Source organism: Phalacrocorax carbo, chromosome 2, assembly GCF_963921805.1.
Source record: "Phalacrocorax carbo chromosome 2, bPhaCar2.1, whole genome shotgun sequence".
NCBI classification, from domain to species: Eukaryota; Metazoa; Chordata; class Aves; order Suliformes; family Phalacrocoracidae; genus Phalacrocorax; species Phalacrocorax carbo.
In genome coordinates this window covers 111,131,331-111,158,599 of record NC_087514.1, presented here as the reverse complement: position 1 = coordinate 111,158,599, position 27,269 = coordinate 111,131,331, and the positions used below count along the sequence as shown (strand labels likewise).

Below are 27,269 nucleotides of genomic sequence, written 5' to 3'. Positions count from 1 at the left end.
CAATATAGCTGTTTTGAAACCATGACATGCCCTGAGCTCATAGAAACTGGGTGGCAGGTATTTGCAAACCATGGATTTGATCACTGTGCTATATTTCTATCTGCAGCATAAGCGAGGACAGTCACTCTGAGCCCTAGGCAGTACTTGAAATCAGTCTGTGGTTGTATTTCAGGGAGACAGACAAACTTAAGTAAGAAAGGGATCACTGAGGGCAGCCATTGAGACTACCAAAACATAGACTCTCTTAGCCCTGTGACAAGCACAAAAAGAATCATGATATACACTGAAACTAGCCCAGTGACTCAATAGGCCAAGCAACAGTGTGAAGATGTTCCTCTAAGGCAGGAAATCCACACTGACTAGACACTATCTGTATATCTGTTCTGCAAAATCATTTGGTGTTATCTGTCTTTATATATATTATTATTAACTCCATCTAATTTGTTTATTTGGGTTTTTTTCAGTTTTAGCAGATTGTTCTGCTTGTGCAAAAGGCAGCTTTTAGTTCTCCACTGTTCTATTCAGATGAGGCATTTCAACAAGCCTGTACAATAGTAACAGTTCTCAATAGCATTCTTAAAATAAAAAGAAAAACAAATGGCTGGATAAAATGGAAAATATCTGGATTACACCATCCAGTACTGCACTTCATGTTATGGCAGAGAAAGGATATCTCCCTATTTTACACCTGAAGTGTAAGCTTCATTTATACCAGGTTAATACAATAGCCGTTGGAATCAAGTAGCTCTTTCGATTTTATTCTCTTAGAGCAACTTCCAAATCCAGTTGGATTTGTTCTTGCTGGCATTAATGATAATAGTGATCATAACAAAGGAAAGAAAGCAAATATTTAATCAAGTCTTAATTATATCCTAAACAAAGGCTTTCTCTAGCTCTGATTGCATTGATTTGTTGAAAACTTAGTAAGAGGAAAGCAATTAACTTCTCCAGCCTTTGTAGAAGAGCTTTCAGTGCATGATTATTGAAAGGCCTGCTTATAGCTGTGGTGGCCTATGCTTGAGCACTGTGCAAATAATCCATTGCAAGATCAACCTCAAAATTCTTGTTCCCTGATTCTCACCCCACTGGAATGTAGCAGGAGTCCATTTATCACTATAGGAATGCAATGGCTGGTGAAAACCCTTCATAAGTTCACTTTACTTTCAAATATGAGGGTATTCAGATAATTCCTCACTCAGACCAGGGATCAGCTGGCTGTGATCAGGCTTCTTTAATCACTTCATCTCTCTACTAATCAATTTATAAACTAGCACATGTGAACTGACAGCCTTACAATTTTGTCTTGGTAATACAAATTCTCCTTTTATCTGTGTAAGCATCTAATTCTGGGTTATTCAAGGGAACTGTAGTGATGGTAGTTGAAGACCTAACAGCCTCCAGGCAAAGGGAAGTTGCAGTTGGCTTTAGCTTTTGTACTTGCTGCTTTTCACAAGAACTGAACAACGTAAAATTCCATTACATGTAGGGCCATGAATTCGAATGTCCATTTAGCATAGTCACACCAAAGAGAAAGGCATCACACTGTTCAATCCAAAGAGGCACCCACAGGTTTCACCTCTAAGGTTAAATTTTTTCTGTTATTTCCCCAGCTCCCATGAATTTCCCAACCAGGAATGCATATTAAGGGACGATTACACAATGCTTGGTGAAACTCCCTTTATTTATTTCTCTTGTGTTGTTGCTGCTGTTGTATAAGAAAGAGCAAAATAACAAAAAGAACAAAGTAAAATAAAATAGTAGCTGACCCAAACATTTTTAACACATTAAAATCCTCTTCCAAATGCAAAGACTCTCTCTTCCTTTCTCTTTCTTTCTTTCTTTCTTTCTTTCTTTCTTTCTTTCTTTCTTTCTTTCTTTCTTTCTTTCTTTCTTTCTTTCTTTCTTTCTTTCTTTCTTTCTTTCTTTCTTTCTTTCTTTCTTTCTTTCTTTCTTTCTTTCTTTCTTTCTTTCTTTCTTTCTTTCTTTCTTTCTTTCTTTCTTTCTTTCTTTCTTTCTTTCTTTCTTTCTTTTCTTTTCTTTGCATTGATTTGCACAAGCATTTTCTCTATGAGCCAAATACATCTCTGGTATAACTTCACTGAAGTCACTGGACTTACACCAGAGGTGGTTTTGGTCCTCTGTCCTGGGTAAATACAGTAGGAATAAATTGGTCACGCAGGCAGAGTGTCTGGCAATAAGTGCACTGAGTGGTCCTGGCAAACCAATAGGAAAGACCTAAAATAAAAATCCAAACCAGGTCTTTTATTTAACATAGGGCCTAAAATTCTACCGGGAGCTGCTGAATACTGCCCACTAACTGTACAAAGTATAGGTAGCATGCCTTCCAAATATCAAAATACCAGACGGAATGCCGTGAAAATAAATAACTTCTAATATAAACAAATGAGAACATATCAAACTGTTACCTCTTTAAACATAATGTAAATAAAAAAAATACCAGTCCTTCTACACAATAAATATTAAGAAACCATTGACATAGTTGAAATGTACTCATATAAATTAACAACTTTAATTACATTAGCCGAACAGACATTGGTTAAAGCACTGCATGTAGTATGCAAAATAATAATAATAACAATAATAATAATAATAATATCAACAACAAAACACAAAATGATGAAAACAAAATAGGCTTCATAATATCTTGGCTTTCATAATTTATATATATATGTATATACATATATATATATAGTTGTGTGTGTATATATATACTGTAGATATATATATAATATGTATATATATACACATATATATATATCTTCAACCCATCGTCAATGTATTGGTTTTGAAAGTTTTTAAATACAAAGAAACTCATTGAGAATTAACACAGATTCACTATATCTCAAAAAATAAATACCTATATAACCCAGAAGTGTTGTTTGTTTCTGCCCATGAAAATGTTGCTTATAGTTGTTCATGAAAGGTCAAATTATTATGTTATTTACTCATACTGAAAACCTTTTTACTCCACATGTAATGCAGTGAGAGCAGATGAGGAGTAAAGCTTTTTTCAGTGTAAGGAAAGTGATTAGCATCTGATTCTTATACTGACGTACACTATTGACATGAGGTTTAACTTGAAGAACTTAATAATTTCCATTGCTTCTCTTCTACCTGCACACCAGAAATAGATTTTGCTCACTTTATTGATGCTGACTGGTAACTTTCTAGGAAAGGAGACCCTTTGAAATCAACAGCATTGCTTACAGAGTAAGGCACTATTCCACACAAGTAACTATAGTCCATAAAAATTTTCATTTTGCACATAGAGTTTACAGATGCCTGAACTTCTCTGCCTTGGATATATTGCTGCTAGCCTTTACGTGGCCTTGTGGTGTCACAGTTAAATGAACTTGATGGCTTAAATCTCAACTAAATATAAAAAAAGCAGGTCTATATAATGGGGTCTTATTTTGCAATGATTTGGTAAGAGACAGTTTCTATTGAAGCCAATGACAAAACTCCCATTACATTCATTTCTGCAGTTCCGGGCCCTAGATTGGTATTCTGCTGTGACATATGAGTGCAGAATAATTATAAGCATCTGTAAGCGTTTCCTTTTGCTAAACCCCAAGAATACAAATACATACAGCCTTCCCAAAGAAACATCTTAACATGCACTTCTGCCAGTTTCTTAGACCTTGTATCCAGTGAGCATCTGACTTGGAGAGGGGGAAAGACAATCAAATGTGGTCAACTGTGAAGCAAGAAGACTGTGGAGGTACTAAACAAATACATTTCTGTGATTAAATATATACTGAAAATACATTTTCAATATAAACAGGAAGTAAGTTATATGGAAAGGAATGTGTTAGTAGTTAAAAGACTCTTTTTTTTTTTTTTGTATAGTCATACCTGAAAGGAGAAGTAATTTTTGAGACTGCATGCCCTTGAACAACTGTTTAAATATGGTAACAATTTCTAATGCTATTTTAAGTACATGCAGATTTAATTAAATAAAATTATTGGGTGTGGGGTGTTTTGTTGGAATCAGTCAGTCTTGATTAACATCCCAATTTCTTATTTTATTTTATCATATAGTTCTTCATTTCTCCCTACTTTAAATAACTCTGACCACAAATCAAAACCCCATGACCAAATCTAGACATTGGAAGGAGAAACCTTTAAAATTTGTGACTAATATACACACACAAATGCAAGCTAAAAAGCAGGGCTTAGGAACAGTTACTTCTTGGTTTGAAAACCTTCTTCTGTTTTTGGTGTATTTATCATGAAACATGCTCACCACATCTAAAATCTTATTTTCTTTCCTCACTTGGAATCTGTCTCAGGCTAGTTTCATGTTTTCCAGGGCCAGTCCCCATTTACCACATGACAGCTGGTATCAAACTCAGCATCAGACTTCTTTTCAAAGGCTGTTTCTGCTTTGGCCAGGAAAACTGTGAGCCTAAACTTACTCTGCTTGCAACCAGTGGGAGTTTTGCCATTGTCATTTAGGGGAAGGTGCTGGGATTTCAGGTCTCCAATGGTCTCTAACTACTCACGCTTGAGAATAATTTTTACCCACATGAGCCATCTCACCTGCTTCCATTGCCACTACATTCAGAGATCAACCATGATGCAAGCAGCCTGGTTTAAATAATTGAATTAAACAATGTTGGATATTGTGCCATTCATTCAAAATCCTTTCTTTCCCTTCACACTGCCCACAGCAGAAGGAACCTGTGATTCACCCTGGCTACTTTTAGTCATGTAAGTAGTTTTACTACTCTTCTAAGGAGACCAGTAGATGTCAAAGAGCCTGTTGACATGAGTAAGGGTTCTGGGACAGAACGCATCAAATTTTAAGGCCAAGTCTAAAGCCTAGTGAATTAAAAGGTACTCTCCTCAACAACTGTCATGGACTATGTCCCTGCTTCTGCTGTTCCAGAGCCTGGCTCTACTACTAGAAAAATCAACAGTAGTTCTGCCACTTGCTTCAAATGAAGTAGGGCCAGAAACTTGGTTTGTTTAAGTTATAAACATAAATCAGCTGTGCATCTTTTTTTTTTTTTTTTTAATTTTCCTACTAGAATTTGGTATCCCTCCCTCTCCCCAGGAAGAAAACACAAAAAACCCAACAAACTTCTGCAAATAATTTAAATTAGAAAGCCTTGATATTTTACAGAATACTTTAGTGACAAATTTAGTGTTTTTCCAATTGTTATAATTTTAAAATTTTCTTTTTTTGCAAATTGCAAACAAGTCTGTAAAAAAATGCATTGTATAAAAAGTACATAAATGTATAACCCATTAGCTGTACTATGCAATCTAAATACTGTGGAATAAATTAGATAGAAAACTTAGCTATAAGCATGTATGTTGATATCTATTCAACGGAGGAAAGGTTTTTTTTCTTTTCTTTCTTTTTTCTTCTTTTTTTCCTTTTTTTTCTTGAATCTCTATTGATACATACAAATAAGGACATGCGCCCATGCGCACATACATATGCACACACAGAGAACACCCACACACACACGCACACACAAACAGTTTTGGCTGACAAAATTGAGGGCCCTGATTACACTGTTTAAACATAATTCTTGCCAGGAAGGTGCTAACACGCTATCCCTAGCCTACGTGACTGGGTTAAATTGTGCTATCTTCTTTTTTTTTTATTATTTTATTTTACAGACTGTGCTCTCAACAAGGTGGGCAGCCGTGTTAGTGCTTCTTTCTGTGAGAGGCGTTTTGAAGCCTGTCCTGTCAGAAGGCAGCTAACAGGGGCTTGGTCCTGCAAACCTGTGAGAGTCTGAAGCTTCAGGCTCAGGGTTATCAAACTCAGTGTAAACAGGGCCTAAAGGTTTCTCCCACTCCCTCTATCATCTCTCCCTACCCAAAGACAAATGTTGTAACTTTAACATTCTTTTAAATATGACAGCGATAGAATTTTTTTTAAAAAAACTATCTACCTATGCCCTATGGGTTGGACCCTTCAGGTTAGGTGTTGACACTGAAAATTAGGTCTTACAGGTAATGCGCAAACGCATGAAGAGTTGTCATGCTAGGGGGTGGTGGTTGAGACAGCCAGTCTTTTGTTGAAGACTGCATTTCAAACAGAAATCCTACCACAACTGCCATTTTCTGTATATTTGCAGGGGCAATGGTGGACAGGGCCCAAAGCTGCTTGCAATTTTACATCAAGACATTCTCAGTGTACACCAGCACTTTAGGTTTCTCTCACACAAATACCATTTTGAACGTGTAGCCTCCCACTTGGTAGTAACAAACAATCTTTTAACATACTGTGCTTTGCACACAAACATTCATTGTTTTAAGAACATTAAAGTGAAGCCAGAAGTGCTTATACCTTGTGTATACATACATATATACATACAGAAATATATACATATATATATATATGTATATCCGTTGTATAAAGTTGTTTCCCAGCAATGCACAGTTGCTGTGCATCAGGGACAAGTCTTAGTGTTGTACATGCAAAAGAGTAAAATTATGCTTAGATGGACCTCAGATCCAAGCACCTTGGATCCAAATCTCAGGGCTTTTCTGGGCTTACTTCAAACGGCAATTTTTCTGTTGAGGGCTCTCTTTGAATTTAACTGGTTAACAGATATTCTAGCCTAAATGTAATCAACCCACTGACCCTTAATTCAAACCCTAACTTACTACAGGTGAATGGTACCAACCACAAACAGACTTTTTAGAGGCTCGCACAAATGTCTTTGGTGTATGTGTCTATTCATTTTAAGGTACAAAATAATAATAATTATTATAATAATAAAAATAGCTATTTTGTGTGCTGTAGCAGTTCTTGTATAGCTCACAATAAGTGCAGCTCTCAACCCCTCCCACACCCAACCACCCTCCCTTGCAAAGATTTGTTAAATAAGGATTAGACAGGTCAGACACCATTGTAGTGCAAATAGTAAACGATTAAAAATTTTTTTTACAAAATATAGAAATGTTTGGCTCCAGTAACTGGACAAACATGTTCCTTTCAAGTATCTCTCACTGAAGAATTTTTTTAAAACAAGTTACTTCTATTTAAAAAAAAAGTCTTTCTGTTTTTTTTTTTCTTTCTTTCGCAGGTAAACAGTTTCAAACCAACTAGGTTGCATAGTTCTAATGTTGTAAGCACCTTTGCAAAATGTAACTTTTATTCATTCATTCATTCTTTCTTTTTTTATTCTGCTTTTTCTTCATTTTTCTTTTTTCTTTTTTCTTTTTTCTTTTTTTTTTTTTTTTTGTAAATGTAGTGCAGAAGATGAAGGTGTATACACCTGCACAATATTGTCCCTTTACCAATGTTAAATATATGTATGTGTATAGTGTCTGTATGTATAGAGATATGTATATAAATACATAGCCATATATATATACACACAAACACTACACACCTACTCAGTTCCTCGGTAAATTTTGGGGGGGGAAAGTGCCAGTGAATGTAGTGTTCATACACATGGCTTTTAAAGGAATTTCAATGACATTTTGGACTTTGTCCAAATTGCTGCAGGTTAGATGAGCTGCTACCACGGCTTGAACTGATGGGTAACTAAGGGAGGGAACAAAACTCCCCTAGTAATAACTAATATTTAATATACTATGTAATAAGGTAAGGAGCATACTGAAAGGAAGGGGAAATCCCCAACCCATACCGCCATTCAGACATATCTCATTCAAGCCCGGGTTCATGAAGGTTTCTTCCTTTTTATAGCTGAAGTCTCTTCTGATCCTCCATAAGTCTTTTTTTTTTTTAAATCTTTTCTCTTTCTTTTGTTTTTGCTTTTATTTCCGATGATTGTTTCATTCAAAAAAGGTTATACCATGTCTGGTCTTTCCTCTTCTTGGGCTTTTAATACATTTTCTTCTCAACTTAACGAGAAGGGTCTTGCGCATACATGCGTCTATGAACAGCCACACTCTTCTACAATCATATTCTGTATGTCTTTCTTAATGATGTTCTGGCCATCGTCATAGTAGAGCATGGACATGGGCCGCAGCTTGGTGGGCACGCAACATGACTTGAGGTTGGCAAAGGGGCTATGGCCCCGCATGCGGTAATGGTTGATGACAGTGGAGTGGAAAGATAATGATGAACCAGATGTGCCTGCTATATGGCTGGGGCACTCTCCTTCGCAGTAGTTGGCGTGATAACCTGTAGGTGCAATGATCCAGTCACTCCATCCTATGTCCTTGAAGCTGACAAAGAACTGCTTCTTGCAGCAGATGTTGACTTTGCCATCACATTCCAGGCCTCGCCTCCGCCGCCTGTGCTGGCGGTCCTCTGAGTGCCGGGCAAGCATCATCAGGAAGGGTCGATGTGATTGCTCCTTCTCCTCTTCTCCTGTGAGTTCTCCGGCTTCCTTTTCTTTCCCTTCCCCATCATCTTCCTTTTTCTTCTTCTTGCCGAGTAGCACCAGGCTGGCTCCAGTCTCTTGGCACAGGTCACAGGCAATCCGCACATCCAAAGAGCTCTTGCCTTGGTCCAGGAGTCTCTGGACACTGCTGGAGACAGGAAAGATGTGCCAAGTGCTCTTACGGGTGTCCACAGCCTTTTCTGAAATCAAAGTCTCACTCCTTTCACCTTTCAGCCCCCCATCCTCCATATCTTCTGCTCCTTCAGAGTTGCCTTTTGGCTGCCGCTGCTGTTGAAACAGGCGGATGGTGACTTTTGTCCTGCTCCGGTTGGCCTTGGAGACCTTCAGGAAGAGCCACACTTCAGCATGTTCTACCACCGATAATTCACTGCCTTCCTTGGAAATCTCAAAGTGCAACATTTTCTTGGCTGTGCCTGATTTGGTAAATGGAAATAGACAGGAAGAACTTGTTAGTATGCCTGCTTGCATTCATTCCATTAAAGAGATTTCTGTTACTGTCACCATAGGCATGAAGATCCCTAGGTTTCCTACTTGGCTTTTTAAATTTTTATGATTCTTCTGTTCTAACCTTCCTTCACCAAATCTCGTCCTCAGTTTGTCTTTTGTGAAAATTCTCTCTTTAGAAAAGTATTTCTTTGCCTGTTGTTTTCCAGTATCATATTTTAACCAAAGCATTTTGTTATAGTAATGAGATAGTCATTTATGTAAAGCATCTCATGGCAAACAAGCATCACTAGCTGCTAAGAGTTCATTTGCCTAAGCTGTCTTTGTGATCACTGTTAGCCGAAAGGCAAAAATACTTTTCTGACAACAGTGCATGACTATATGTACCGTACACATACAACTCTGTGCCTAACAGCTACAGTTAGGGAGTGAGTTCCAGCCCTGCCAATTCTTTGGCAATACTTTGGAAATTATGCGGGAATGAGGTCTGCCCTTTCTCCCTCCATAAAATGCTACTTCATATGCATCTTAAAATGAGTTGTAAATGTCACCTGTTTAAAAAACAAAGAAATTCTAAAATATGAGCCTCAGCTTTGAAAGGTTTGCAGAGTTATATTGTGAAGAATTGCAGAATTGCAGCAAGCAGATTCTCCATCCTGTGAGATGTCAGCTGTAGATCCTGTTCTTAATTTAACACCCTGTACTCACTGTGATTATAGTAATGGTGAATACACTGAGAAATGAGCTAAAGAACTGTATAATTATGGGGATGGTTCTCTGGCATAATTGTATCAACTTGCTGAGATGTCATGATGATGATTATGATGGTGAGGGGGTGTTTCTCTGATACAGAGCTCATATCCCTGGCAGAAGTTGGAATGAATAATGAGGGCTGTTTAATGATTTGATCACTAGAGCATGAAAAAGTTAAGAGAGAATGAATTAGCTGGGGGGTGGTGGTGGTATTATTTTTTTAAGAGAGGTACTTTTCTATTTTCTTGACAAAAGAAAAAGCCATGTTGGTATCTTTTGTTCTTTCTCAGCATGGAGGCCAGGTTGGGGTGGCGACACAGAACTGAAATGCACAGGTATCTGACCTTAGTGAGACAGAAACAGTATTCATAATTATCAATTCATCATTGATATTATTCTTGAGCTACCCACGGTTGTTGACCCAAGCAGTGGTTCTGCTTTTCAGGGAATGAGAACTTTGCACCCTTAAAAGGACAAGTGATCATCAAAACTGAAATGGCTGGACACATGCAGGAAAAATGGCTCTCATGGCAGCAAGGCTGTCCTCCTTGTTTCCCATTGCCACTGACCTTGACTAGTTCAGGCTCTCTGACCATCTCCCTTCTTCCCCATTCTCAGGTGAGACAGAAGAGAGTCAAAATCACAAGAGACATCTATCCCATATTCAGTTGCAATTTCAGGAGTTCCTGGTTTCTGAATGTTGTAGGCAGGCTGTGCTGCCCTTTGAGCTACCTGTTCCTGTCCTCCTCTGCAAAGTCCTGGCACTGGCACATTTGGCTTTCCCTGGTAGCATTTCCAGGTCAAAGAGACAGACGTTTCTGAATTACAGTGGCCAAAGTGTGCAGCATTTTGTTTTTGTTTTCCCTCTAAGTGAGAGTGTGAAATTGTAGACTTTAACTGTCACTGAGATAGGGAAACACATGGTTTGTGTTAACTACTTCTCACAGACTTTGCTGATGCCAGTCTCCAAAGTGTGTTACATTTATTTGTCAGGATGCTACATGAACCAGTGGGACTGTGCCATAGAAAAGGAAGTGGCTTATAGAAAAGACAGAGGAAGCTGACCAGTACTGTGAGGCATGGTGGAGTTACTGTTTTTCTATTATTTTTAAAATAAGACTCATTCAATAATGGCTGAGAGTTCATTAGTCAGCTTTTACCAGCTGACATTATTTCTTTCCATTCTGGAAATGAAACTATGTAAAAGCTGCCAACAATGTTGGAGCAGAGTGCAGGTGACAGGCATTAACCCCACTCCTGCCTGGGCTTCAGAGCATGAGGAGATGTACAATGACATTTCTCTAGTCCAAAGGAAGTCTGGTCTGAGAGGCTGGTTGCCTTGTACGTAGAAAAGTTATAGTGTTCTCTATGAGAATGGATACTTCTAAGGCCTGCGAGGGCCATCCATCCAGCCTGTGGCTTCATTCCCCCCGACTATCTCTTCCAAAGCAAACTTCTAACTTCAGCTTATCACTTTCCTTGGCACAGTCCTGATAAAACCTTTGTGAGGAAGTCTTGGGCTTCTGGGGAACCTGAAGGCAGGTGACCTGACATGAGTAGGTTGCTGCCTCCAAGGCTCTTCATCCAGCCCCTTCTGCTTGCTGTCCCTACGTAAGGAAAAAAAAGATGGGGGAAGAAATTGTTGTGATACCAGCAGCCCCTTCCCAGCTGCTCCCTTTCACCAGAGCTCACAGGCTGGTGTGGGCAATGGGCATATATTGCTGGGAAGCGCAAAAGTTATTCTGTGTTCCTGAGGTACCAAGCTGTGCACAGACAGCAGTTCTGGCATGAAGAGGGATCCTGTGCATGAGCAGATCAGCTGTGCTGGACATGAACATGGAAAACTGGCCCAGTCATGTGCAGACCTGGCTCAGCAGGGGAAGAAGCTCCATCGCCCGTCTGATCAGAAAAGCCGGACAGCCCTGTGTTACAGAATAACCTAATGCTGTTAAGTGGTAATGCATGATATTTCACATTTTGTTCTTTCCATGCTAGTGGGAGCCGAAAATAGTTACGAAGTGACGTATCTCCAACAGTAAATATCCATATTACCTTATGTGCTAGCCAGAAGTGTAGCAATGCAGCCACTCTTTTTGACAGATTACATGAAAGAAACAGAACCTCGAGAACTCTCTTAATTAGTTTTTCATATGTTCCTGTATGTGTGAAAGTTGAATACTTCCTGATTACAAAAAATACTACAATAGTAGGGTAAAAGTACCAAAGTACTTGCTTTTTCTTCACTTGAGGAAAGTGAGCTTGAGCAAGGTAGCATAAAACATGTCCTTATGCAGGGATAACAGCCTCCCCGTAGGTTGTTAGCTACAATAGCAGCCTCTCTGGATGTGTCTCTACATTTGCACACACGAATGGTTGATTCAGATTCTAAAGTAAAAAGATGCAGGAAGCTTATATGAGCCTAATATTTCTGGACGCAACAAAACCCTGAGTCCTCAAACCTGCATAGCTAATAAAGGTTTTATTGCAATTAAACAAAATTTTCCCTTTCACAGATCTTTTTAGAAGGAGACTGGGAATGGTGCAAAGTTGGGGATAGAAAGCATGCTTTCACATTAGGAAAAAATGAAGCTTTTCTGAATTCTCTCCACATTCACAACCAGTTTGTTACGATCACACAGCACAAATGGTATGAATCCTGCAGTCTTTACGAGGTGACTATGCTCAGACAAGCTCATTTTGAAATCAGAGTTTGGCCTGTACTAAAACTGAATTGAGATCTCTGGATCTGACTTATTATGATTACACATTCACTTTACAACAGGATCTTTATTTCCAAAAGGTTCGGTGCTACAATAAATTCTCCACGTGTTCTGAGACAAAAAAAAAAAATTCACTGTATTTAATTTTCTCCAAATATTGCTTAGGGAGTTAGCAGTCTCTTCTTTTTGGCCTGATTTAACGGCCAGGTTCAAAGCTTCATCTAACTGAAAGTAAAAAGGAGACCTTCCCGAAAGTTGGGGATGGTATCACTTCCAGAATTACACTTTGTTTATCCTCTTGTCCTGCATTTTCATCTGCCACAGCTGATTTGCAAGGGTCTTTTTCCATTTCTAATCATCCTGCTCCTCCTGCCTGACTCCTGTGGAAAGGCCCACAGCCCAACAGTGGTAATGCCTTCATCACTTCCATGCTCATATAAACGGCGATGTCAACGGCCTGGATTGTTATCATAGCAGAAAGCAGCTGAAAAAGGAGATGAGGGACTCCTTTGGGCCCCCTTTGATTGCTTTGCCTCGTCTCCCTTTCCCAAATCCTTGGAAAGGCGACCTCTCTGCTTTACTGCTAAGTAAATTCCCTTCCAGGAAGAGGGCTGTGATGCTGAGGGAGCAGTCTAGCTGTGCGAGTGACACTGGCAAATGCTGTGAGAAATGGTTAAAAATACAAGCCCTAAGAAGTAGGGCATATATGGTAAAAGCTTTAATGGAAGGAGTTACTGAATGGAAAGAAAGTGAAGAATCAGTATATATAGCTTGAGAGTTTGCTCGTATCTGTTTTTCTCTTCAGTGGTACTTGCACACCTTTTTAGGAGAGAAACCTGAACATGAAAGCAGAGGGGTGCCTGCACAGGTACCCTCCTCTCCACCTCTGGAAGGGCTGTTCAGGGCTCACGCACAGGACTCTGTACTTGGTACCTGCACCCAAGCGGCACTTGGTGATGGGCACGGCGCGGGACAGCCTGGAGGGATTGGCAGAGCCTTTGCGGGCCCAGGCGTGGGGGGACTGGCCGTGGCAGCTCTGCATGGGGTAGTTCGTGCTGGGCTCACAGCAGGAGCCTGCGGCTCCAGCACACTCTTCCTCTGAGGTTAAGGATCCTTCCTTCAGTATCGCTGGCTTTAAGTATGCAGTTGCAGCTCATTTGCTTGCAATTTGCAGCGGGATTCAAGATCAAGCCCTGTTAGTCAAGCTATATACATAAACTTGGTAGGGTCTAAGCTATACAATTAAGAGGATTGGGTTTTTGAGTAAAATGCTAAGATACTTAAAATTACTTTTTTTTAAACTGTATGGTGTTAATTTATTAAGGCTGTTTCTTCCATAATGAAAGTGATTATCCTCTCTGATGTTATAATGTGACTTATTCTTAATTTCTCTTAATACACGGTATTTAAATTTTCCTTTGAAAAATGTTCACTGTCTAAGAAGGTGCTGTTACTTTAAATTTCTGTGCTTCACCGCTGCTTAATTTTGAACCGTTTTTACGTTATACTGTAAGTGAACTGTTTTTCCATACAAAGCAAGCTTTTTTTTCCTTTTTTAGTTGCTAACTTTACTACTGCCTATGTTTAGATTTGGGGGAATTTGTACTGCGTGCCAATCTGTAATTACATTCAAAAGCATCCTTCTCTTTACTTCTCATTTCCGTTCCCCAGGAGACAGAAAAAAATAGGTTACTAGAAAGGTTTCTCTAAAAAGAGTGAGGAGAAGAGCATGGTTATTGAGAGATAATTGCTCAAAATGTTTACTAATGAGTGACCACTAGAGTTAAATGAATTGTTCACAGCATAGAATTTATTCACTGAATTTAGCACTGTTATCGATGGGCAATTATCCCTAGGCAGACTGATTATTACAAATGTGTTATTACCGCAATTAGACAGTGGCCATTTCTGTGAATGCATTTCAGCCTATGGATCACTGGCAAATGATTTATTCTAACTGTTCATCACCCCTTGGATGTGACTGGTCATCTAGGTTGCATACTTTCATTTCTGCTCCCTGACTGCCTGACTGTTGTCTCTTACAAAGGGAGGAGCAATTATAACATAAATAACGAACACCTTATCTTTATTTTCGCATACCCTTTGCTGCCAGCAAAAGGGGATTTCTGTTGTAAGAAAAAAGCAAACCAAAACAGAAAACCAGGAAAAAGAAATATTCCCCAAGCGTTCATGGAGGAAAAAGCAGCAGCAACCTTATTTAAATACCTTTTCTCAAAAAGTTAATCCAAAGGGGCATTGACAAGGTCATTCAGAACGTGAAATAATTCAGTTCTGGTGAACCTTGACTCTCCTCTGCTATTTTGTCAGGAGGGAAGCACTTTACATCCAGAGTGTAGAGTTCTTTCCAAATTGAAAGCCCTTCCCCCACATGGCTTTAAATATTTAGAAACAAAAAAGGTGTTTGTTTGGTTGAAGTTTTTTGTTACTTGATTTTTGCATTTATGTCTAAAATAGCTCAAGCAAAGTTTAGGGTCGCTTGTACCAATAGGATATTTCAAGGTAAAAGTAATACCAAGTCTTTTCCTTTCACAAAAGAGAGAGTAATATTTTTTTTATATATACTTGTAGTAATTTGTTGTAAATTCTAAAATCAAGTGGATCAGAAACTGCCAGTCTGTTTTCATGAAAATATTTAATTTCCATACACTAAGACCCAAATCCCAAGCCCACTGAAATGAATAGCAAAACTTCCAATTGCTTCTAGTAGACTAAGCTTCAATCCTAAATCAATCTTGCAAAGCTCTGTTTCATTAAATGAGATTGCCTTTTCATACCCATATCTAGATATAATAACTCCTCAGCATGAATCATTTACACATATGCAGTGCAGACACGTACCGCGTACAGGAGAGCACGTGAATGCACATACTTATCTGCCGGAACCTATTCACATTACAACGATGCAGATACAGCTGCATAGGTATTTAAGCGTCTCTGCCTTGACATAACTATACATACAGACATACATGCGGCTATACAGGCAAATGCATATTCTGCTGTTCCCAACCGCATTTGCATACCAGACTGTATGCATGACTAGACAGAGAGATGGACACATGATGTACTTTATCACTCAGGTATCCCCTTCTAAATTGGCTCCCACCTGCTCAGATTCTTCTGTGCTTTCTCAAGTTGTTCTCAAACCAACCAACCTCCCTGATTATCACATTTTGTTACAATGAAATAGATTAATACAGAATGGCTTTTTTCTTCTGGAAGTAACTTGCTTTCATTTGCTAAACTTGAAATCTTTGATAAAGCATGCCAAAGGGGGGGGAAATATCAAAGGGAAATAGGCTTGTTTTCTAAAAGCCAAGGAGACTGCATTGAAAAATAGATGTGAGAAAATCAGCTCAGATGATGATTCACGGTCACATTTCTCAGTATCTTGTAAAAAATAATAATGCCGATTTCCAATCTCTCTAGAGTTCTACAACTTCTAGCATCCATCAGTTTACCTTTTTCCCGTTTGCCTGTTTCCTTCCTGCATTATTTTACTTACAGTCTTCCACTCCAGTGAATCTCTGCCTTTTGAATAAACCACAAGAGAGAAACAAGAGCTCCACTCAGAGAAGCTACAGATAAGCATAAAGATCTCTGGGATTCAGGATCCAATTAGGTAAAATAGGAGTTTGCAGGAAGGTTGCCTTGCGTGGAGCAAAAAGCCTTTGCAGTGTGCCCTCTCGTGGCCATTATTTACTCAGCACGGATATCTGTGCCATTAAATACATTTGATTTCAAAAGGAAATCGATTAAATTATTTAAAGAGGCATAAGCGACCCATACTTTTTCTCCTGCTGAACTGCCAGCCTAGGTGTATAGAAGTAGGCATCTTCCTAGGAAAAGGCGTGAGTGTGTACACACATGTATCTGCACTTGAAAGCGGTCAGTTCACCTTGAATTCAGTATGAACTGATACAAAAAGGTATCGAAATAGCGAAATAGCTGTCAGACTTCTCTCTTCTTCTTTTTTTTTTTTTTTCCCCTGACAGTTCTCCTAATGATAAGCCTTTGGATTTCAGGATTTCCATCCAGTAATTCCTATCATCTCTTGGAGGCTGATGTTAGCAACCCATTTCATTGGTAGTTTAGTTGCCAAGATCAAACTTACTTGGCAAAATAACAGGTCTGACTAATAAGCCATCTTCTTAAAATCATGAAAGAGTTAGTAGCCAACCATATTTTATGAGTATTGAGTATCTCAGTTATAGAACCTGTTGGATTTGCTTGTCACAAAATTATATGACCCCTCTCCTCAAAACACTATTTTTAAGACCTTGAAGTAACCCGCAGAGCTCTGGCACAGCTACCCTCATAGCAGAAATAATCGAGGTTAGTAATCTTAGTTTGATATGCAAGTAGAAAATCATTTTCATGTTTTACTTGTAAGAGTGCCAAAGGACAGTAGGGTGCATTTGTAAACTTTTGCCCAATACTCACGGTCATTAGTTTTGCAAAGATCTGCCTGGATGTGTTAGCTGTGAAAACTACCTGCCAACTGTTTTGCTGATTTCCTGGACATAACTACACCTGTGCTTCAGACAAGCTCACTGCATTTAGTTTCCTCTCCAATTTTCTGAAGCCTGTGCTCATTTGGATTTTGGTCTATTTTAGAAAATAGCAGTCTCAAGCCAGAGTCACATGCACAGGGTACTGTTTGTTCATTCACTCCATTTCATTTTATGTCTGAGGATACGGCCGATGAAAGATGGAAATACTACTTTTTTATGAAGGCAAGTAGTAAATGTGGCTTCTGAAAGGGAGGGGGAATGGCTGGTTTATGTCAAGTCATACCCAAAGGAACAAAAAGCCTAAAGTCTTATTTCTCTTTCCATAGACCTTTATTTGATACAATGTGAGATGTTTCCATTCATTTTCATTGATTTCCTATTGCCCTGAGCTGTGCCCCATGGGCAAGCCCGCCCTCTGCCCAGGGCCTGTCTCCCAGCTGACTTAGGACGAACAACTTTCACATTAAAAGCAGGAAGAACATTAACCTGACTATGAAAGGAACATGCTTATTCTGCTGCTCAGCGTTTTAAAATTATCTATACTCTTCCCAGTTCCCACAAAGTGAAAAGTGGGGATTGTCCATGTGGCTATATTCTATTCCTGTCTTTTAAACTCATACTTCCTATATGACACATCACTTGCCTTGTTTTGCCTCACTTTCCTCAACAGAAAAAAACTGCTTTAATATTTGACACACAATACTGCTGGTGCGTGAGTGGAAGAGATCCCAGGTGGAGTTTATGTAAATCACTGCGGCATTGGCAGCTGTAAAGTGTGGTAGGTCCTCTGGTGTTAACAAGAGACCAATTATGAACGGCTATAGATGAAAAATATGTTTTAGCAGGCTGAAGTAACTCCACAGAGTGGACTTATCATTTCCATTATAAGCCCAAACCCTAGAGCTTGGTTTCTGGGTTGCTAATTGCTCCTCCCTCCTCCCAGATCAAAGCCTAGCAGGTATGGGAAAAAGGGCTGGAGCAGCCCTCCTGCATTGGCTTCCAGGATGGGCTTAGTGTGAAGGTGGAGAACAGCAGCTGCAGGGAAGAAAAGGCATGGGAACCCAGCGGATGCCGTCGCCCTTCAGCGGTGCTACTCCATAGCATAAGCTTCTTAAAATAACTTGGCTAGCAGTGGTAGGACAACACTCTGTAAGTCAAACTAAGTGATGTGTTAGTGTTGGGTAGCTTGTGGCGGGGGGGGGGGATCGGTGGCTGGACTATTGACCAGCGTGTGGGCAATGGCATGATTTTCACTGCTCATGTGACCCTGAGAGCCAATAGCTTCAGGAGCTGCCGTTGGAGGGTGTCGTACTGAGTAGGCATATATCAAATTCCAAATTCCTTTGTGTCAGAGCTCAGGAGAGACAATAATGTGTTTACAAATGATTGGGACTCACACAGTGAAGAGAAACCACTGCTCATGCCATATGTGTTTCACTGTGCTCAGAGTAAGCTGCTGAAAACCAGGTGGGGAATCCGACTCACAGATAGCTTAGAGATTTCCTTGCTTTTAAAAACTCATTTCTAAACTAACATCGAGCCACCCCTGCTCCTAACGACCACTGGCATTGACACCTTCTGCCTGCGTTCTGAAGTGGAGGGGATGGAAAAAACAAAACGCCTGAGCTTTCACACTGAAAGGATTGATAATGTGTATATTGACAGGGACTCCAAAGGCAAGGGCTCCTTGTACATTTGGAAATTGGACAGCCAGCAGGAATGTCTGCTCTTAAAAGCATGCACACTTCTTGTGCATGGCTTCCCTGCAAACAGAACATCTGAGTCAACAGGTTTTCAGGACTGGAAACTCTGAGTGTTGTCTTAATTGTTTATACTGCTGCAGCAAACTTTTAAACAAAAATGCTTGGAGTTCCTTTGCATACTTTGCCTACCATATGCTGTACCAAACAAAACAATGACATTCTTTTAAAACCGTCTTGGCAACAGGAAAAATGCTTTGGCTAGACAGCATCATAAAAAGTTGCTGTTAGATGATAGAGTTATTGCAAGATACTGCTACTGATGCATGTATAAACATATTCACATATACTAACAGATAAATAATGCACATATATATACATTGAATTAAAATGGGGTTTGGTCCTAGTCATGTAGGAACAAGACAGAAAAGTACAACTTCAGTACTGTTTCCTACAGGCAGTTGACGTTAGTCTTAAGCCATTACTTAGTAAATACCTATATTCTGAGCTCTTACTGTATAAGAGTTAGGGAACACAGAACTGTGAAAGAGTTCAAAATACACCCTACCAAGGTTGCATATTTTTGGCAGGAGCGTTTTAGGAACAGAATCTTTTTTTCCAGTATGCAGAAGTCTGCATTAGAAATTGGATCAGCTACAGCAACTTGTCCGGTTCTATTGAAGTCATCTGACAGTCCCTGCAACTCTCAATTGCCGAAGATGCTGTGCTAAATTAAAAAAAAAAAACACAACACAAACCAAAACAAAAAAAAGCCTTCTCACTTCTAAAAGTTAAAGCTGCTTCATCTGATTTTATAACTTCCATTATAATTTTTACATGAAAAGGCTGTTTCTCAAGTAGTTTGCAGCTCACTTTCTGTCTTGATAAACTCCCCAAAAGGCTTCAGCCCTTTTTTTTTCACCATGAGCTCTGCAATCCAGTACTTTACTGCAAGTACTCTGGCTTCACAGGCACAGTTTGGAGGACCCCACTGCAGCCTGACTTTCTGCTCAAGATTGGTTAGAGAGCTTCCTCCCTGTGTGGCTGTCTGTGCTTAGCAAGTGTAATCTGTAGCCAAGACTAAGTCAGAAAAATCAAATTCCTTCAGAGCCCTGTCCCCCCCATCCCATTCCTCCTTCTCCCTTCCCCCAAGTCTCATCCTGCAACCTTGCAGAAAACGTTATTGCTGAGGTGAAGAAAATAAGTTAATTGCAGTTCTGGCACAAAAGATATTTTACAGTTTTGTTTTTCAAGCACTCACCTGATTCCGCAAAAGTGATGATTTCTGAGGTTTGTTCCACAACTTCATTCATTTCGGCTCTTCTTCCAACGTCATCCTCTATTTCCACATAACCATCCTCTCCCACCTTTCCCACATGGAGTTTTTTGATGGCATTTAAAAGTGCTGCCTTGGGCACCGGCTGGGTGATATTAGGTCTGTCCCTCAAGTGCAACATGTTCAGTATGTGCTTCTTTACTGCTTCCACCATCTCAGGCTGTGAGCTGGGCACATCCTTTGAGAGCGTGGCGAGGGCACATGATGGACAGTCAGTGACTGAACTGTGCCCCTCGGATCCTGGGGTTGGGGAACTCCTCACTATAATCCAGCAAAGCACCAACAAAAATCCTCTCTTCCAAAGCAAAGGCATCCTGGCAGCAAAAGTTGTTGTGATTCCCTTTTTAAAAGGCCCTGCTTTTCCTCCCCCTTCACGCACAGTTTTTTTGGGGCTGGTTTGGTTTGTTTGTTTGTTTGTTTGTTTTTCCTTCTCTTCAGCAAATTCTCTGGAACAAGAACCAAAAGTTTTCTGTGAAGTTTTGTTTGCAGGTTCCCTCTCTGAATGCAATAAGTGCTGTAGATGTTTGTGGCTGTCAGGGAGAAGAGTTCTGACTCTGTCTCAGAGTAGGAGAGAGACACAGAGAGAGGGGGAGAGAGAGAGAGGACGGATTGGCCTAAAGTGAGTGAGTGAATGAGAGAGGGAGGGAGTTTTGTCTGTGAGTAAAGGCTATGATTAGGAAGGGGGAGGAACAGGCAGGCTGGCTTCCTTATGCTCATTGCTCCCCTAACACACACCTCTCTTCAAATATCACTACTCGTGGTTTCTGCCCTCCCTCCTTTCTAAAATCTCTTTTTATTCCTGTAAATGTACTCTTTTGATTCTTTTTTTTCTCTCCGTTTGACCCTCCTAGCTCCCCCCAGCTGTCATTCCTCCCCCCCCCCCTTTTTTTTTCCTTCCTTTCTTTTTTTTTTTGTTTTGTTTTGTTTGTTTTATTCCTTCAACAGTATCACTGGCTTAACTAAACAGAGGAAACATGAATGAATGAAAGAGTGAATCCTTTTATTAACTAGCACCTTGCTCTTGGTCCTGCCTAGTATTGTTAGGGATAGCTGGAGATGTTAAATATCTTATGAATGAGATGGGTAGGAGGGCAGGGGCTCCGGATATTTTGGGCAGAACGTTATTCTGCCTTAAGCAGAAGAGAAAAGATCTTTTCTACTCAATTCTAAATGCTGGAGGTTATCAGCACTGGCAAAAGATCTGACAGGAGCAAAATAACACTGTTGTTTGGAGTGCTATATAATACATGATACGCTCTCCAGCTGCAACACGCGGCCAGGCACTAAAAGTCTAAGCAGGAGTTGGTACGGCACATATCTGTGACATGCTAAGGTAGTGCCCTCACACCAGAAATATCCCTACTTCTATGCTAGTCTGTGCCTAGAAGTTCTCAGGCAGATATATTTAGGTTTGGGTTAATCAAGTAATGTCTGAAAAATGCTTTGAAGGTGAAAAGTGTTACATGTCATCTGGCCAAATTATACTTGCTCCTGACTCAGGCAAATCTCTCATCGATGCCAATAATAATTCTGTCTGAGTGAAGGCTGAGTAAGATCATCTACATTTGGCCCATTGTTATTAGAAGGCACTTTTTGTTTCATTCATTTAAACCACACAGAGCAATCATAACATTAGAATAAGACATCGGGAATGAAAAGTGATCTAAAACACTGCTAGGAGACAGAGTTTCAACGAGTGTTGGTAGACCCTTGCCAGTTTATGCCTGTGAGGACTTTGCTCTGCAGTGAAAAAGCATTCCCTGTGTCACTGCCACGGCTTCATGTTGCCTTTACGTTCTGTAGCCTCTCCGCTCTATTCCTTACCTAGCAAGGGTAAAGTTAGCAAACTCCCTCATATTTGAAGTTGATAATGGAAAATGAGAAAACTACAGCTGACAGATTCTAACTTTTGAGGTTCTTCCCCTCCAGACTTTAACTTGTATGGATTTTCTTAGAACAGGTTCTGGTTTTTTAGTATTTACCCTATTTATCCTCTTTCTTTTCCTTCCTTTCATTCTCCCTCTCACACACCTCTTTCTTCTCAGGTGTGCTTACCTCCTACCCAGCAAATATTCCACTTTCACTCTATTACCGTCAACCATTGTATTTTAGTGGAAAGGAGTAATTTATAAATATAAGCATTGTAGGGTCTCTAATTTCCATGAGATGACTACAGGCACATGGGCTGAGAGACAGGCAAGGAATTATAGTTAGAGTAAATGAAACATACAGAAGTAATTGAACAATCAACCAAAGTTTTACAAATGTTATATATTGCAAGTCCTTTTCAATTAAGCTCTTTTATAAGTCTTTCACTGTTATAAGGCATCCACAGTACACCCTCATCTGTGTTTTACTGACCTCAGTTGCTATACTGTTATATACTGTTACACTTATGGGTCTGTCAGCATTATAAACCCTGCAGCCATTCTTATAAACACATCTTTGTAACACAAACCTCGCTATAATACATCTAAATTTCTTGGATCTTGTGAACAGCCCAAAGTCTGTTGTAATTATATGAAGTCTGAAAGTCAGCTTGAAATAGAACTAAAAGTTTAATTGGACGAAAAAATAATTTCAGTCTAAAATATGCATTCATGATTAGATGTACTAACAGATGACATAATTAAAGGGGCTATTTATAGTTCTAATATAGCACCTATCCCAACAGTGTCTGATGAAAAGGAAGGGATAGGTATAAATCAGTAAAAAATACAGATAAGTATATTTGGGTTCTTGCTGTGGGGTATACGTTGCTTGCCATATATAACAGGTACACTTATCACAGACAATCTCTATTACATATAGGTATAGCATATTTTACTTGCATGCCATGATGATGACAGGTTTAACATTAAAGCACAACTTTCTAAAAACCACTGTTTTCTAAAAGCGAGTCTGCTGATACCGCTGATATTCATTTGCACTTACATACATACATATCGATAGGTACAAAAATACATGGTGTTTGAATAAATATAGACATGGTGGTTCTTTCTATAAAATTACCTGAGCTGCAAAGCTCTGCATATGCATTCATTCAATATAGCCCTAACAGTATGCAACAGCATGCACAGGAATTAAAAGTTTCAGTTTTAAAAGAAAAAAGCTGATTTAAAGTTTTACCTCTCTAGTCCTGACTCTCAGAAGGAGACTGCTGTATTGTGCATTAAGAACTGCTGAAGTTCCTCTTTGTGGTATTTATAATGCGAAGCTTTATACTGTACTTCTCATGTGTACACTCACATATAATGTCTGTCAAAAGTAAGTGGGCCGGATCACTGTGCTGGATTGGTTAATCCTGTTACATCAGCAATTGACTATTTTCCTGTATGAGACATACTTCTGGTAATTATCTAATGGAAACTCCTAATTGTCCAGCATGACAAAATATCGTGGATTCAACTTGTAGTGGTGATCTCTGTATCCACTTAAAGAACAGAACTTAAAATCAGACTGAAAGCAAACATTATGAGTCAGGAAGACACACTCCAACTTGTTTCATTGCATAGCTAGATATAGATATTATTAGATGTAGATATCACTGATTTAGTTCAAATACAGTATTTGCCAGATACTTAATTACTAGTTTGCAAATTGTTTTCTTCTTCTTTCATACTTAAGGGTATACCAGATAATCTATTTGCAAATTTGGATTCTTTTCAAATTCAGGAAAATGCATTTGATTGAGAATCCTTTTGCTGTGGGTGAATTTTTTTAATTCATTCTTTGTATAAATACGTCCTTCTGTTAACTTAGGGATCCCTTTAAAGCTCTTAAAAATGAATCATATTGCTCTGTCCAAGTCTCCTGGCTTCTTGACGTGCAGATTGCATCACACTATTAAAAACTGTTTAGACATCTAAAAATAAGTTACAGTGAATGACAGGTCACATTTTTTGCAAGTGTGATATTAACATGTGGAATAAAATAAAATGCAATTTTCATTTCAGTTTACATTAGTGAAAATCAGAAATAGCTCTATGCCAATTAGGCAGTACAAAAGTAATATATATAAGGTCAAAAGTAAATCCAAAATCCGTCTCCTTTCTTAAACTCACATAATAGCTGGCTTTATGTGGTACCGTTTATGACAAATGGCATGATCATGCAGTCTTTACTCATTCAAAACGCCCACTGATTACCAGAAAATCCCCATCCTTCAGATTTTTTTTTTTGGCCTGAATCGTACTTATAATTGTATTTTTATGTCCTGTTGGTAATGTAAGTTTAATCTGTCTTGGAATATGGCTGATCTGGATCAGGGAAGAAAGATTTTAAATTTTCAACTTACAGTGATACCAGGGAGTAGCAGCACTGATTCCAACTGGTGTGTGTGCTGTATTCACACAACAGCTTTGGTAGAATGAACAAAAATTCAGGAGTTAATGGGAAACATATGACCAGATAGGTTGTTTTTTTTCCCCAGGTTTAATATGCATATAATAAGTTTTCAGGCTGTAACATGCTGTGGATTGAAGCCTCTTGAAACACGTTTCAGTAGCTTTCCTGCAATCTGACATTGGTGGTGGCTCCAGTTGTTACAAAGAGTGCTTTTTTCCCCCCTTATACCTTTTCCCTTCAGGGACAGTGAGACTTGCTTGAAGACACAGATAATGAATATGCACACATCTAGTTTTTTGCAAGACTATTTTTAATGGGGACCCTAAAACTGAGTTTTGGCAAAGGACTTTTCCAGCATGGAATTCTGTTCTTCTCAGGACCAGGCTGAATTTGGTTTTAACTGGCACCCTAAAACTCTTTGAAATTAGTTACATACTGGCAGTGCAGTGATTGTAATTTGGCAGCAGACATATGCTCAGCAAGAGATCTTGTACTGCACTGGGTTTACAGAGAGTGGAAAAATTGCCCTGAAAGTAACAGTTATCTTCTCCTTGGACTCAGAGTAGCACGGTGCTCCATTTGCAGCAGCTGGCACGACGGCTGCTGACCATCACACCCCTACTGATGCAGCACCCAGCCGGACTGCAGCTTCTCCCACAGCACAGCAGGTCAGAGAATTCCCAGTGTGAAAGTGTGCGGTCTGTGACAAAAAAAGGCGGCTACTGAGTGAAGCACAGCAAACATGTATGTGATTTATAGTGCAGGATAATTTCTGAAAGGAGATTAGGAGAAGTGAAAAGCATTATTCATTTCAGAGCATGCTCCTTATGGCCTTGGGGAGTTTGTGTATAGCTTTACCAAAGGCCTAATGAAAGCTTTACTCAGTGACTAATTTTTTTTCACACCTATTTCTCTCTTTATAAATATTATTCTCCCCACCCCTCCACTTCTTTTCATTTTGTTGAACACAGCAACACCTGCTGGCAGTGGTCCGGGAGTACTGCTGGAAAGACCCACTGATCTAACTCTTCAGACCAGCTGCCATTAAGTACTGCCAAGCCATATTAATGAGCTGCCTCTATTTTTACCCCTTCCTGCCAGAAAGGGCAATTGCTCTTGGGAAAGACTGTAGCTGGTTTTGGTGTTTTTTTTTTTTTCTCCTTTCTTTCTTTTTTCTGGCTGCTTCAGAATCCAGAAAATAATTGTTAATTTAGAGAAGTTGGGATTTCTAACTTAAATTCTGATACCACTGATTGAGACCACATAAAACATCGGAGTGATGCTGAGCCTATCTTGCTGGCTCGCAGGCATATTTTAGTTCCCTGCTGGATCAGAAACAATTAAAGGAATGGGACTGAGAGAGAAAGGATTCCAGCAACCTGTCTTTGTTTTTCCTAATTGTGGATCTTATCTTACAAACTATTAAAAAAAAATGGCCCAATGCCAGTTCATTATTCACCTAGTGGAGATGGTGTGATTTGCTGACTATTTTGGAATCCCAAATTGCATGCAACATTATTTGTGCATCTCCGTTGCTGCTTTGAAGAGCAGTCAGTAGAAAACCCATTGGCACAGATTTCTTTGCAAATCAGCTGGAATCTCACTCTGTCGTACCTTATTTTACTGTAATAGCAAGAAAAGATACGCCAGAAACTTACATTAGAAGTTTTATGTTTCTACTTTTATGTAAGTGGACTAATTAAGGGCAGTCTTGCTGTTGCTGCTAACTCTAATGCTTATGTGCTGTTTAGAGGGGCCAGTGATTTCAATCATAATTAGTGAGTTGGTCAAAAAATAAAGTTCATCTGAGGATAAGAACTCAGTCTAGAGGGTGGGGTAAAGAATAGCTTTCAAGTTCTTGCCTTTTTTTTATGTTAATGGATGACACTTTTTGCAGGGGGGCAGGATAAGTATAAATGTTCTGTTTTAAAAGGATCTTATATAAAGTCCATCTGACTAACAAAAGCTAGTATGTTAAATTTCTTTCTAAACTGTACTTATGTCTTCAGCCATGTCATTCCTTGATCTTTTTTCTTGCCAACTTACAGAACAGTGAGCTGTTTCTTTAACAGGGATATTTGTATGTCCATGTTACTTTAGCATACATGTTGCCATTTTACACTTAAAAACAAAAACCAGGCGTTATCGATACATAAGCCAGGTGACACAGATGATGTTATTACTGTGGTGTGAAATGACACAAATGTGTTCTATAATCAGAGATTTTTCAAAACTCTGCATTTGGGGGAAAACCTATTTACAAAGTGAATTCCCTTGAATTTATAGAGAGTATGGAGTTATCACGGCAGAGGGTAGTCCAAAGAACTAAAGTTGTTCACACAACTTGTTCATCTGACAGGCGATTTTTCAGTACATTACTGGAAAAGTCTTTTTTTTTTTTTTTTTTTCTTGAGAAACAGCTCTGTAATGTGTAAAATGTCTTGAGTGATGCAGTCTTCAAAGATATTTCCAGAGGTTATGATTACAGTCACATCAATGATTTAAACCACACAGGGAGACAGCCCCAGATGACAGATCCTATTTGGTTCCAAGTAGGGTGAAAAATTTATGGCTAAAGTTGGAGCAGCATTTAACATTTATAGGTGAATTGAAGCTATTCTTGAAAGGTGGATTCCACTAAATTAATTTGCATGCTGTTGAAAACTTCGACTGTTGCACAAAACATATATCAAAATCATTCCTTACGTAATTGTACTTCAGTCAGTGGAGTTTTATCAAGGATATATTTGGGCCAGATGCAAAATAACAGGGAATGGTGTAATTTCTCTGACAAGCCCTGAATTCTCTGTTCTGTTTCTTTTACCACCACAGTTAGTCAAATCACAGCACACACAACAGTTTAAGTAGAGACTCCTGCCATCTTTTAGTTTTTAGGACTAATTTTCGATGCCACTGAAGTTAGTGCTGACTGTGGGAGCAGAAGTCAGCTGAAGTGACTCTGAAGGTTAGTATTAACCATTGGTGGATGGAAAGAGAAGCAAGAAATCAGGTGTTAGATAAAAGCTGTTCAGATGATTATTCACTGATATACTTCCCAAAGTAATATTGCCTGT

The 27,269-nt window shown here is 39.2% G+C and overlaps 1 protein-coding gene across 1 annotated transcript; it reads right to left on the bottom strand.

Annotated features, from left to right (window-relative positions):
• Positions 1-1,663: 1,663 nt before the first annotated feature.
• Positions 1,664-20,337, bottom strand: INHBA (inhibin subunit beta A). Its single transcript, XM_009500787.2, has 2 exons — positions 19,774-20,337; positions 1,664-8,776 (listed from the first exon to the last, which is right to left on the bottom strand). The coding sequence occupies exons 1-2, from the start codon at positions 20,159-20,161 to the stop codon at positions 7,890-7,892; spliced, it is 1,275 nt and encodes a 424-aa protein (XP_009499082.1). The 5' UTR covers positions 20,162-20,337; the 3' UTR covers positions 1,664-7,889.
• Between the last annotated feature and the right edge of the window lie 6,932 nt (positions 20,338-27,269).